This window comes from Choristoneura fumiferana, chromosome 18, assembly GCF_025370935.1.
Source record: "Choristoneura fumiferana chromosome 18, NRCan_CFum_1, whole genome shotgun sequence".
In the NCBI taxonomy this organism is placed as follows: Eukaryota; Metazoa; Arthropoda; class Insecta; order Lepidoptera; family Tortricidae; genus Choristoneura; species Choristoneura fumiferana.
This window is the reverse complement of record NC_133489.1, coordinates 19,068,966-19,082,201: the sequence shown is the minus strand read 5'-3', so window position 1 is coordinate 19,082,201 and position 13,236 is coordinate 19,068,966. Positions and strand designations below refer to the sequence as shown.

Genomic DNA, 13,236 nt, shown 5'->3' with positions numbered 1-13,236 from the left:
ACTACACCTACATATTATCCTCCAAGTACCACACCGAGACATCAGTACCCACCAACTACACCAAAATATGTTGTAAATTCTACACAGAAACCTTTAAACCACACACCCATTGGACCTACGTATCCTCCAAGTAACACATCGAGAGATCAGATACCTACTACACCAATATATCTTGTGAACTCCACACAAAAGGATCTGTACAACTCTTCCAGTAATCCTGTATATCCTTCTAGCACCACTACGAGTCCTCCGTACTACTCGTCAACATATCCACCAACTACACCAAGTCCTCCGCATCACCCTACACGTCGGACTACTACGCATATTCCTATCGTCCGTACGTCGACGTATCGCCCAATAAAAGCAAAGCCGCCTCGTCCACCGGTAAAAACTGAAAAATTGAAGACCAAGACTTTGGAGCTACGGCAATTAATTGAAGCTGGATTGGAATCAGCAGTAATTTTACTGCGAACAGTTCCCGGAAAGACGTGGTTGTTCCAATCATCGATTGCATCTTCATAGGTGGACTGGACATTAATTCAATAAACACATAACTAAAGACAGTGTTTCATTTATTATTGTGATGTGTGTTATATAAGTAATCCTAAACCTCTTTCGGTACGTGGTTCTTTAAGTTGGAGAAATTCGACTTACAATCATTGCAAGCTCGTAAAAGATTTTTTAAAGTAAACCTTTTTTTTACACGTATCCTTCAAGCTCAGAAGTACTTAGAAACGGTTGCAAAAGTTTGTAGTGTCTCCAGGTAGCATTTATAAACATATATAAGCAGGAATGCCCGAAGCATGCCGGTCTAATTGCGAGTGCAGGAACAATCACAAGCGTCTATGCGCCGGCGCATCCGTGCTAGAAATCTAATGAAGCGGTGTGCAGCTTGCGCAATGACTGATGTGTGCGACATGATCTAGTGTTGCTAACTGGCTATCTGTGTTTTCTGTTATTTAGGTATCTTAGTTTATTGCTAGTTGAAAATTAAGTATGATTTTATACCGGGTGTGGCCTGTAATACGAGCAAATAATTAAAACAATAGATCGTACTCGTGAAACTAAACAACATTAGTTCAGCGGTTTTTAAAAATAATGAAGTCTTCAGTCTCGATCGTATATTTAATTATAGCGTTGTGTCACAATCATTTATTTTTTTTGGTCGCTATAAATTCTAGTCGAATTACTTCTCGATCTAGCGTTTAAGTATCGCTTTATTGTGTCGCAATTGTGTTTTTTTTGGTCGCTATTAGACTTAGTCGCATTTCACCTAGATCGTGTAGTGTATTAATGTATTTTAGTGCAAACATCCATTAACGCGTCAAATTAATTAGAGTCTCAAGCAAACATCGATCGCGGCGAAATGCGTCTAGGGTAAAATAATACACGAAAAATGAGATGCTATAAATTAATTATACTAATGTAAAAAACTACGCGAAAAATTAGGTACAAGATTCTATTGAAATTTTGTTAGTTCGAGGTGAAATGCTACGCGGTGAGTCGCTACAAGGAATTTGTGCTTTTGGGGTAAAAGACTAACAAATGAGCCTTACTTATATGAGTAAGAGCCTAACTAATGTGTCTAATTCGTTATAAAAGGTTACGTATGACCCCCCCCCTGTAACTTCTAAAATAAGAGAATGATAAAAGTAAAAAAAATATGTGATGTACCATGCAAACTTCCACCGAAAAATGGTTACGAGATCTAGTAAGTAGTTTTTTTTAATAAGTCTTAAATCGTAAACCGCAATTTACCTTTCATTCAATCAACAATGAACTTTTATATTATGTTACTTGCTGCTACGGAACCCTTCATGGGCGAGTCCGACTCGCACTTGGCCGCTTTTTACCACTTACCACCCGGACACACATTTTACCACACTATTCAGTTTAGAAAAAACCGGCCAAGAGCGTGTCGGACACGCCCAAAATAGGGTTCCGTAGCCATTATGAAAAAATTAAGTAATAGTAGTAGTAGCAAACTTAGCCGTTTTAATTTTCCTTGAAAGTTTGATATACTTACTTACTACCATCCTGAATTTTTTTTTATTTCTCCACCCACCGGTTTAGATTTTAGAGGGGGGGGGGGGCACGCCCGATTTTAATGAAAATTTTCGCTTTAAAGTTGAATATTTCGCAAACAAATCACTGAATCGAAAAAATCCCTAATGGTTTTAAAAGACCTACCCAACGATACCCCACACTATAGGGTTGGATGAGAAAAAAAACACCCCCACTTTACGTCTATGGGAGGCACCCTAAAAATTTTTTTTTTAGATTTTTATTTGTACTTTTTTGTTGGCATAGTTTACCTATATATCCGTGCAAAATTACAGCTTTTTAGCATTGATAGTCCCCAAACAAAGCCGCGGACGGACAGACAGACAGGCGGACATGGCGAAACTATAAGGGTTCATTTTGCCATTTTAGCTCCGGAACCCTAATGATATTAGAAACTTCAATATCATTTTTGATGACCTATCCAGATCTCTATAGATACCCCACACGTATGGGTTTGATGAAAAAAATTTTTGAGTTTCAGTTTTAAGTGTGGGGAACCCCAATAAATAGTTTTTTTCTATTTTTGTGTGAAAATCTTAATGCGGTTCACAGAATACATCTACATACTTACCAAGTTTCAACAGTAGGTATAGTTCTTATAGTTTCGGAAAAAAGTGGCTGTGACATACCTACGGTCGGACAGACAGACAGACATGACGAATCCATAAGGCTTCCGTTTTTTGCCATTTGGCTACGGAACCCTATTTTTTTTTGTTTTAGTAACATCTGCAATCGGTACATTAAACCATGCAAATCTGTTGCGTGTAGTATGGCGTTTAGAATGAGAAGTCCATTGACTGCTCTCTTCCTCATTAACTATGTATGTAGTATCTCTTAGTAGTCTTTGGTTTCACAGTTGAGGGGGTAAACCCTAAAAATGTGTTAAAAATAACAAGTTTGTTCGCGGGGGCCATTGATCTTTTTTTAATTATTGAAAAGAATGTTGCAATTACTTACATAAATACTGAAATACTATTATGAATTAATTATTTATCCGGTCGTAATGATTGGATTTTAATATTAACTAAGCTGTCCTATTCTTTGTACACTAACGAGCATAAATAATGAGGTCCCCATTCCACACAACGTTTCAAACATTTTTTTAATTATTATTTTGATGGCTGGCCAGCTTGCCAATAAATAAAAAATACAGTCAGTTAAAAAAGGTCGCCGTACAATTTGTAGTATAGCTGTATAAGTGAAAAACCTATACTTAGGGTACTTCCGGTTGTCCTAGAAACTTGAAGTTTGACATAAAGGTAGCTCAGCACAAACAGTAAGAAAAGTCTGTTTTTTTATGTCTGTCCGTCCGTCTGTGACCATTAAAAATGACCCCACATTGCGTACATTTTGCTCAGGAGACGGGCTCTGCTAACACTGGACATGCATAGATACTTGAAAATGTATACGGAACCCTCAGTGCGCGAGTCCGACTCGCAATACGCGGTTTTTTTATCATTCTCCTGTTTTTGAGTTTTTTCTCTTAATATGTAAACAAATTAATTAGGTTATCTTAACAAAATGACGTAAACAAAATGTTGCTGAAAACTCATTAATTAAAATAGATAGTTAGTCCTCATTATTATCGAAGCATTTTATCTCTGTATGAATGCTATCAGTACGAGTAGCTGTGTGACATAACAAGAATAAACATTACTGAACGTATGTCAAGCAGTCAGTGCTACGTCATCGTGTCGAGTAAAAAACAAAGTGAATTTGATTAGAAGCGATCTTTAATTATTTGATGTGCTGCAAATTTGAGAGTAGGTTAGGGACTTAAAGATATTGCTGAGTGCCCAAATTGCATCGGATGCGCGGGCGGCGCGACTCGTCGTGCGCGGCGCGGCATACTCCACACTCCACTCCTCTCCGGTCCGTCCCGCCGCGCACGCGCGTCCCCGCCGCGAGCGCATCCTCACGTGCACCCATTACGACACTATCAGCGCGCGACTCGCCTTCACCGAAACCGATTATGTCTCGATAGCCCCTTGACACAGTCGCGAGTGCAGTTCGGTTGTTTTGTTATGGCAAAAAACTATTCGCTGCTCCCAAACGCCATGTATACACAAACGGAAGCCTTGAAGGAAGTGAAGGACATGTCGGCGAATTTAGTGACCGGGAAGTTCGAGAAGGAGTATCGTGAGCCGGTGAAGAAGAGTAGGGTGTGTGTGATCGCTCTCGCGACCGCCTTTGGGGCCCTGGCGCTGTGCTTGGCGATACTGACGATGGCGCGGGAAGTCCAGCTCGCGCGTCTCCGCAGCGAGGTCGACCAGCTAACCGTCAACTTGATCGCCGTAACTGCCAACGTCAAGTCCCTCAATCAGAAATTAAGCAGCAACAAGCTCTTTAATGATTTCAAGACTATGGATGACACTGTGAGTTTGACTTTTAGCTTATTTAGTAAACTAGATTCAATCCGAACCACAATAATATTGCGCACGTTCTTGAAATATCCTCAGCTAAACATTATGCCCCGTTTGGCACGAATCGGGCCATTAAATACTAGAAATAAGCAGATGTTTACTAACACCAAAAGCTGTTGACCAAGTTCACAAACAGCTGCCAAATAAGTAGTTCGCCTTCTTTACGAAATATAAAATCCATGTGCATGCATAACAATTAAAATCGATAGTAGTTTATAGCAAATTTATACGCTTCAATTTTAAAGGATCCTAAATTTCTTATTGTGATTTACCTAATAGGTATATGTTCATAGTATAGGTAAATACTTATACCTGCCATCCACGAAAACGCGTGATTTTGTCAAAATTAGACATTAATAACATTGTAATAAGAACCACGGCACGCGTCATCGTGAATGACTCTACCTATTATCAATTATTGGATCGATTGGAACATATTTAACTGAATATTGTTTCTTTCTATACTTGTCGCAGAACAGTAAGGTACCTTGTTTCTGTTTCTGACATCGAATTATTTCCACTAGTATAATTTCAGTTCAGCAAATAGGTAAACAGTACGTAGCAAGCGCCTATGTTGATTGTGTTGTATTTTTCCGACGAGGTAAGGATGTAGAAACCACAAGCAAAGGTTTCATTTTACATTACGAACTCCACAAAGACGTTAAGCTTATAGTAAGTTATCTACTAAACTGTCTGTAATTTACATTGAATGTTTTCTCTATGCATCTTTTTTCTGTTTTTTTTTACGACAATCAATAGCAGAACATTGATCCTGAGAGCAAGCGGCAACACAAGCGACAAGAAATCCTCAGTTTTTATGAAGTATCCGAACAATAGTTACTTGAGCTTTGTCTCACATTAAACAGCACGTAATTGAGGCCCCGTCTCACTAATGTCTAATAACATAAACAGGCTAGTATATGTCCACTACTGCCCGTGTTATCATAATCATGTGTTCTATAACAACTTTAAATGCTACGCAAATTACCGTCGCTTACGACAAATAAGTACCTAGTTTTAGGTTTTAGGTTTTCAATTTCAAATGAGATGAGAGGTCTCTTTACTTTTACTCGCTGCGCTTGAAAACAGACAGGTAGACGACTCCGCTTTTTATAAACATTGTAGCAAGGAAAAAAAATACGGGCTCAAGGGGGTTCCCTTTCTTAATATGGTTAAAAAAAAACAATGGTTTGACAAATGAACCCTTGGAAAAAGTTGTCAGGGTACACTGCCCACTTTTTTTTACTGACAGCGAAGGATGGTGTACTGCCTGCGTAGCGTAGACATCGGTTGCACGCACATTCTCACATCAGGTCAGTCCATCATTCTGGATTTCTGTCATCCACAACGGATTGACTATTATTATATACGCAAAATATTAAATATAATCTATGACCTAAAAGCATCTATTTAGAATACCTTAGATACACTGTCACCTACAAATTCAAGTCGCAAAAATGTCCCATAGCTAATTTACAAGTGCGCGCGTCTACTAAGGCGAATCAAAAACACACATAATGTACTAAAGAACATTTCGATTTTTGTTACAAGCAACCTTAATGTCACGAAAATTAAGGTGTTATTTCGAGTGCGCGCGATTGGCGGTTATGACATTACAAAATAAGACCATCGCGCTTTCGGTCGTAGGCAAGATAATTTGTGACAATCCGTAGCAAAAGGGTCCTTGCCATAAGGACCCTTTTGCTACGGAATTTTTGCTAGAATTTCTTTGCTCACCCGCGACCTTATGATAGCTAAGTTTATGCAAAATATGCGTGTTCATGCAGTTCCTCCACCTCCACACTGTAAGAACATACACAAATGACACAAACCCATCTATCACTACTACCACATACCTACCACCACACTACACTAGTACTAGTGTAGTGTAGTGGAGGTGAGGTGGAGGTGGTAGTGGAGGTGGAGGAACTGCATGAACACGCATATTAATAGTAAGTATAAACTTAGCTATCATAAGCGACCTTATGAGTGAGCAAAGAAATTCTTTTAGTTCATTGATATGGACCTCCGCAAAGTAACGCCTGCCTGATTCAATAAATTATTTAAATAACTATAATCTGGTGTACCTACTTAAGTCTTAAGAATTCGTTAAGAGCCATATTAAAAATACTATTAGAAAACAATTAATTAAACATGATAGTTATTAAAATATCACTTTCACTGATATGGCTCACTCTGCATTATCTTTTGATCGATGAGAACATAATGCTCGTAACTTGACTAATTCACTCAAAAACCCATGCAAATAACAAGGACATTTAAGTCCTTACGGCGTGTTAAGCCAACGTGCTTGGAATATTACATGACCAGCAGGTACTTACGTAGGTACAGTGTCGATCTTCGATAAGATCATTCCTCGTCAGGCGTATCTCTAGTAAGCAACATTCATTTATTGTTCACTAGCTTGTGGCCAAGGGTTTGTCCCCGTATAAAACTAAAAAAGACGGGCTCTCTATCCCATGGAAATTTAAAAATATCCCATTTTAGTCCATCTTTGTGATCCTCAAAGAATATGTGTGCCAAATTTGAAATTTCTACTTACATTGGTTAAGGCTGTATGTTGTGTTGCTCTTTTAGCTTCCTGAGCCCTAACTTTTTTTAACAGACGTATACTTAAGGCGAGGAGGCCTGTGCCCAGCAGTGGGACGTATATAGGCTGGGATGATGATGACGATACTTAAGACCTTAGACGTGGTTCACCAGCTTTGTTATTTTGGATATTATTTCAAAATTCTTAAAATTCTTTAGTCAATGAACAATTTGTGCTACATAATGTACATTCAGCCTAACGGCTTCTTAGTGTTGATTGGTTTTTTATAAAGTACGTGAGGGCTCACGAGGTTAGAGGTAGGTATAAGTATGTACGGCAGCAGCATTGCAGCAGAATCATGCTTTACTCACAAAACTTTTGAACACACGACATTTGTTTGAAACTATAAACCACAAGATAAAAAAAAATGCAGGCTTTTTCGGTTCGATGATTGAGTTGAGCGGGGATGGCGAGATTGTTACGTTAACGTTACTCGTAAATGTGTTTTTTTTTATGAAAAACAAATATTCTTGACTTAGTCACTTCAGGGATGAAAATAAAACTATCAATTCGATTTAGAGACGTCCTCGAATTTTTATGTTACGTGTCACCAATGATACACGCTGTCGTTCGCCATTCCTGCCCTATAGCTATTATATTGGATTGTTCTGTTAAAGAAAATTTTATTAAGTGCTTCTTTCTGCGAGTAAGACCCACATTGTATTGAAATTTCTAGAAGTATGAATACTTCTAGAAATTTCTAGAGACTTATAGGTCTCCAGAGACCCGATAGTGTCAGTAAGAACTCGTTCCTATAACTAAACTTACTTCAATTGCTACTAAACTGTCAGTGTGATACTGAAACTATCATTAAGGATTATCATTACTTGATGATATACTTTTTACACGATTTAATAACAAAATTGACCAAATAAAGGTCCCTTACCACTTTAATTCCATTCCACCGAAGGCTGAATCAATGACTGCTACGTATAACGTGTGATATAACCGCCAATCGTCCTCTATTTGAGCAATCACAGGCTATTTCCGAATGGAGTATTTTTTTTTAACTGTTGTCTGTAACATCGTCTGCGGGTTTCGAATCTGCATGTTGTACAAGACGTATTTTGTCTGCATAGGTACTGTGCAGTAGTCCTTGTACGACATGATCTAATGAATGGAATCCTGTTGATATTATTCAGTCAACATGCGTCATAGGGGTGTAAAATGTTAACTTATTTCAATTCATAACGCTCAGTAAATTCCCCTCAATCAAGCATAAAACATTAAACTATTAAAAATATTTTTCAGTGTAAAAACCACTTAGTGTATGAAATGACACACGAAACCTACGTAAGTATACCTACCTACAAAATTTGATTAATAGTTTTATTCATAGGTAACTTTGTCCCTATAATTCCTAGAATTAATTTTATCGATGACTAATTAACAACCTAACTCAAAATAAACAACGCTGTGGTTTTACGGTACATACACTCATTACACTCATCGCGTCATATTTGAACACGTAGTTAAACACAGGTTGTTTACAGTTCGATATTAAATTTCACCATTTCATTGATTAATTGAACACTTATCGAAATTAATTTTGTTCTGTTAAGACAAAGGTAATTGTTACTGCTGCGTAAATATGTAATTAAGCCCGTGTATTAAGTAGAGTATATTTAACGAAAGTACCATAGTAAAATGACTGCAATTTTACAAGCCTTTATTTAGTTTCACCTGTCCCGTTGTCTGTCTGTAATCAAATCTTGCAAGTTAAATTCTACCAACTTCCAGTAGTTGGATTGACTTGAAATTTGGTACACTTATGTAAATTGCGTGACAATACAATAATCTGGTAGTGACATCCTGGTAGTCCGGCCAGGCTCGTTTCCACAGGACGGAACTCTTCAACGGTTAATGGCATCGACTTGAAATTTGGTACTTATGCAAATGTAGTTTGGGTGACAATAATTCCATCCAAAATTACATCCGCAAAAAAACTTGTGTTAAAAATAAAGTTGTTAAATATTTTAATGTATATACATTACCAAGTGCCAAACTACATACTGTACACTCTTGGTGAGATTTTTTTAAACTTATAACTAGTTACCTACCTAATCCTAATTCTAATCGTACCTAAAAGTTGGTGTATTTAAAGAAATGTACGATGTTATCATCCCTACTTGTACGGTACATTTCACACCTCGGGCTTCTTCAATTTATCTTAGCCCAGTAAGTAGGAGTCTGCTTAAATAGCGTACTTCAAGTTATTATAATTATACACTTAGGTACATAATCGTACTAATACACCATTACCATTGTGCCAAATTTACATACTGTACACTCTTGGTGCAATTTTTTAAACTTATAACTAACTCTACCTAATCCCAATTCTAATCGTACCTGCTTTGATTTAGAAATGTACGATGTTATCATCCCTACTTGTACGGTACATTTCACACCTCGGGCTTCTTCAATTTATCTTAGTTCCCAGTATTTAGGAGTCTGCTTATATAGCGACTTCAAGTTATTATAATTATACATTAGGTACATAATCGTACTAAACGACCATGACCCATTGTGACCAACATTTCCAACACGCAACTTCATCAGTGCAATGTGCAATATGATCCGAGCTCTAAGGTTAAAGGCAACTTGCTATAACTACTGACAGAGGCATTTGATTTAAAATGATGTATGTACCCCTTATGGTCTGTTATTATATCATGTAACCGCTAATGGCAGGTACGAAACAGGTTTGGTTCGCACAACAAACCGGCCAGGATGTAAACACGAGCTTGCCGGCCGGCGCCGCCGGGCCTGTGTCCACGGTACCACGGCCACCACGATAACGATAATATTATTATGGATCAGTGGCGTGGGGTCAGATATTTTCGTGGTAAATCCGAACCAAACATAGCTCATATCTTTCTGAAATCTCGTCCATATGTCCTTTTGTCCTATTTTGTAAAAAATAGGCAAACCCATGGGAATAGGGTTTTGTGGACGCTTCAAAACTGTTATGCATAGGTACATACATTCGAACCGAGTGAATTGTGAATCACTATGCAACCTTCTCACTATAAGTTATAATGATACCTCCAAAACTGTGCAGCATCATTCTGACATTAAAGTCATACCTACACAAGAAGTCAATTGTTGAAATTTACAATAAAATACTTACTTACTATCAGGGCGCAGTGACCCAAAGTGGGTCTTGGCGTCCAAAACCATTACGCCCCGCTTTACGATCTTTAGCCAGCTCTTGCCAGCCTTCGACCACGAGGTCCAAAAGGTCTTTCAGGACCTCATCCCGCCAGGGGTACCTCCAGTGGTAGCGGTACAATAAAATATAATATTAATGGTTTATATCAGGGGTCTTCAAACTTTTTGACTCAAGGGCCACACTGCACTTAATGTAAATTCGTGCGGGCGAAGACTTTGGCTGGTCATGGGGGTAATACATTAGTTAAGTAGACTTAGTCTTCAGGGAGTACCTAGATACGAGTAACGCATAACCATAGTATATATATAAGCTAAAGCTTATAAGCTTATAAGCTAAATAACGATTTCTTTCCGCGGGCCGGATTAGAGGGGCTCGCAGGCCGGACTTGGCTGTACCGATGGTTTGTTCAACTCATGATTACAAGTTAACAATAGTCCGACTAATTTCGATCTTTCCAGAAGACCTGTGTTAAGATGTTTTATAAATGTCCCCCAAATTATACTTCTACTCGTAAGTTGTATAGCTCACTATCAGGATGGAAATATTTCTTATAATATTGGTCCTTACTTTGGTATAGTGTAGAAAAATATGTAGGTACTTAGTAGATTTTATTTGGCATAACATAATGAATTAATGATTCTATGCTGTAGTATCCAAAAACAAATAAGATACCTACAATTTGAAGGTAATGTCCGTCCATATATGGGTATTAGTATCAAAGACATCTACAAAAAATAATTCCTACGTCAAGAAATTGTTGCTCCAGTCCAGGGGAAGCTGGAGCGCCAAATGAAAACATACAATCAAACTCGAGTCTAAGCTAGTTTTTACCCGGGCCTGCGTCTGTCCCACGGAATCTTAGTTTATTGCCCGCCCGTGGGCCGTGGCCTTTGGACAGAGGCCAGCCATTGATACCAATTGACGTAATAAGAACAAGTAGATACGTCTAAGTTCACGTGAGTATTTTTTTACCTCTAAGGTTAGATAGGGGCCAAAGTGAAAGAAATCAGAATACATCGTAATTAGCCATTGTACCCAAATAAAAATTAAAACATTAAATCATTTACTAGTGCGGACTATGGTAGGTAATCTAGACTGGAGACAAAGTTTTTCAAGAATTCGTGTTGGATATTTGACGTTTAGATATTGAAATTAACTTCGATAGGCGATAGATAATCTCGTATGGCAACGGATGTATGTTATATTCACAGTCTGTTTATATCAGTTTCTATCAATAAACCTTTTCTGTAGCTTTGGTGCGTTCAGAACCAAATCAGTTATTTATCTTGGCATTGAAATCTAATTGTAAAGCATACGCTTTACTATTTGTTGTTACCGTTCTTTTATCCTCCGAATCTTTTATCTCTGTTAAGCTTCAAAACGTGAATTTTACCTCAACCTCACGCCTCTCTACTGATAATAGGAACACTTTCATACTTTGTTTTTATCGTTGTTCAAACTTAAAGCTGGCGTGAACGAACAAGGAACGAACTAAATTGTGTAAAAAATAAAGCTCTTAACAAGCAGTAACTCACTCTAGATTATGGCTACTGGAGTTGTTAAAACACTATAAAAACTGTGAGGGTCATTAATACTTAATGGGCTGAGATATAGACTTATCACGCACGCGCTTGGAACAGTTTTAAGAGTAAATAGTAAAGCATTGCCCATTTCTAACCTCAAAACAAAATGGAAGACCATTACTGTTATGATCAAGATTACTTATCCTACTATCCTACTAATATGTATTATAAATGCTAAAGTTTGTAAGTCTGTTTGTTTGTTTGTCACTTTATCACGTCTAAACCACTGAACCGATTTAGATGGAATTCGGTATACAGATAGTTTGAATCCCGGAGAAGGACATAGGATAATTTTATCCCGAAAAATTGCATAGTTCCCGCGGGATAGCGATAAATGAATTTTAGCGCGGACGGAGTCGCGGGTACCTAACGGCTAGTAACTTATACCTATATTGTTGCGACACTCAAGACATTATACGTAAGTATAATATTGTCACAACTGCGGAATTCTTCGAAAATATTGTGATAAGATCAGTGTTGTGTTGTTTACTTAAGTTAGGGAAACACCATATTTATTTACATAGAGCCCTTATAAGATCCTTTCCCGATTGTGTTGGGTTGATCGATGCTAGCGATAATCGGTAGGTAGGTACTATAGTGTATTTCAGTTTTAGTCGATTAGCCCGCCGCGAAATGTGCACATTTGAAAAGGTGCATTTATTTAGAAGAATCACCATCTCGGAAGTGCACAGAAAATACAAACGATAACATTCCTGTACCTTTTTCATTAGGTTTACGGGTAACAATAATAAGCTAGCCAGAATGCAAAGAGTTTAGGGAGTTATTATTAACAAGTTCCTAAATTCCTCGCGTTTTGACCTTGGCTATGGCTTTCACGGCCGTATGCCCGCTACCCTAATTATCTACTTCGTTATACTAATTTCAGTGAACCTCCTACAAACGGATGGCCTGATGGTAAGCTAATAAATTGTTATCTGATAAAAATCTATACCTGGCACGTGAGGTATCCCATCTTAGGCCTCTAGGTTGGCAACGCGTCTGCAATACCCCTAGTGTTGCAGATGTTTATGGGCGGTGGTGATCTCTTACCATCAGGAGACCCACTTGCTCGTTTTCCATCGAGTCGTATAAAAAAAAACAATTAGTTACTTGTAACTAACAACATGTTATAGTGATCCCATCAATATTGGATATCTTTATTTTTTTAATACCTACACATAAATGACTTCCTCATCGCACTGCTATACTGTTGAACTTTAAGTTACATACTTAACAGAGTTCTAGACTACTAGACTTATTTTTCCTTTTATTTTATACTAGCTTTTGCCCGCGACTTCGCTCGCGCAGAGTTATTATGTAGTTTAAGACTTTATTGATCCCACAGGAACCATAGATTATTTCATGATAAAAGTAGCCTATTAG

General features: G+C 37.9%; 1 protein-coding gene across 2 annotated transcripts in view; it reads left to right on the top strand.

The window, feature by feature from the left end:
• Positions 1-3,920: 3,920 nt before the first annotated feature.
• LOC141437711 (uncharacterized) overlaps positions 3,921-13,236 on the top strand; it is a 37,618-nt gene continuing 28,302 nt past the window's right edge. For both annotated transcript variants that reach the window (XM_074101185.1, XM_074101184.1), the window contains exon 1: positions 3,921-4,439. In XM_074101185.1, the coding sequence (XP_073957286.1) occupies positions 4,089-4,439 (351 nt within the window). In that variant the 5' untranslated portion in view covers positions 3,921-4,088. The remainder of the gene's footprint in view (positions 4,440-13,236) is intronic.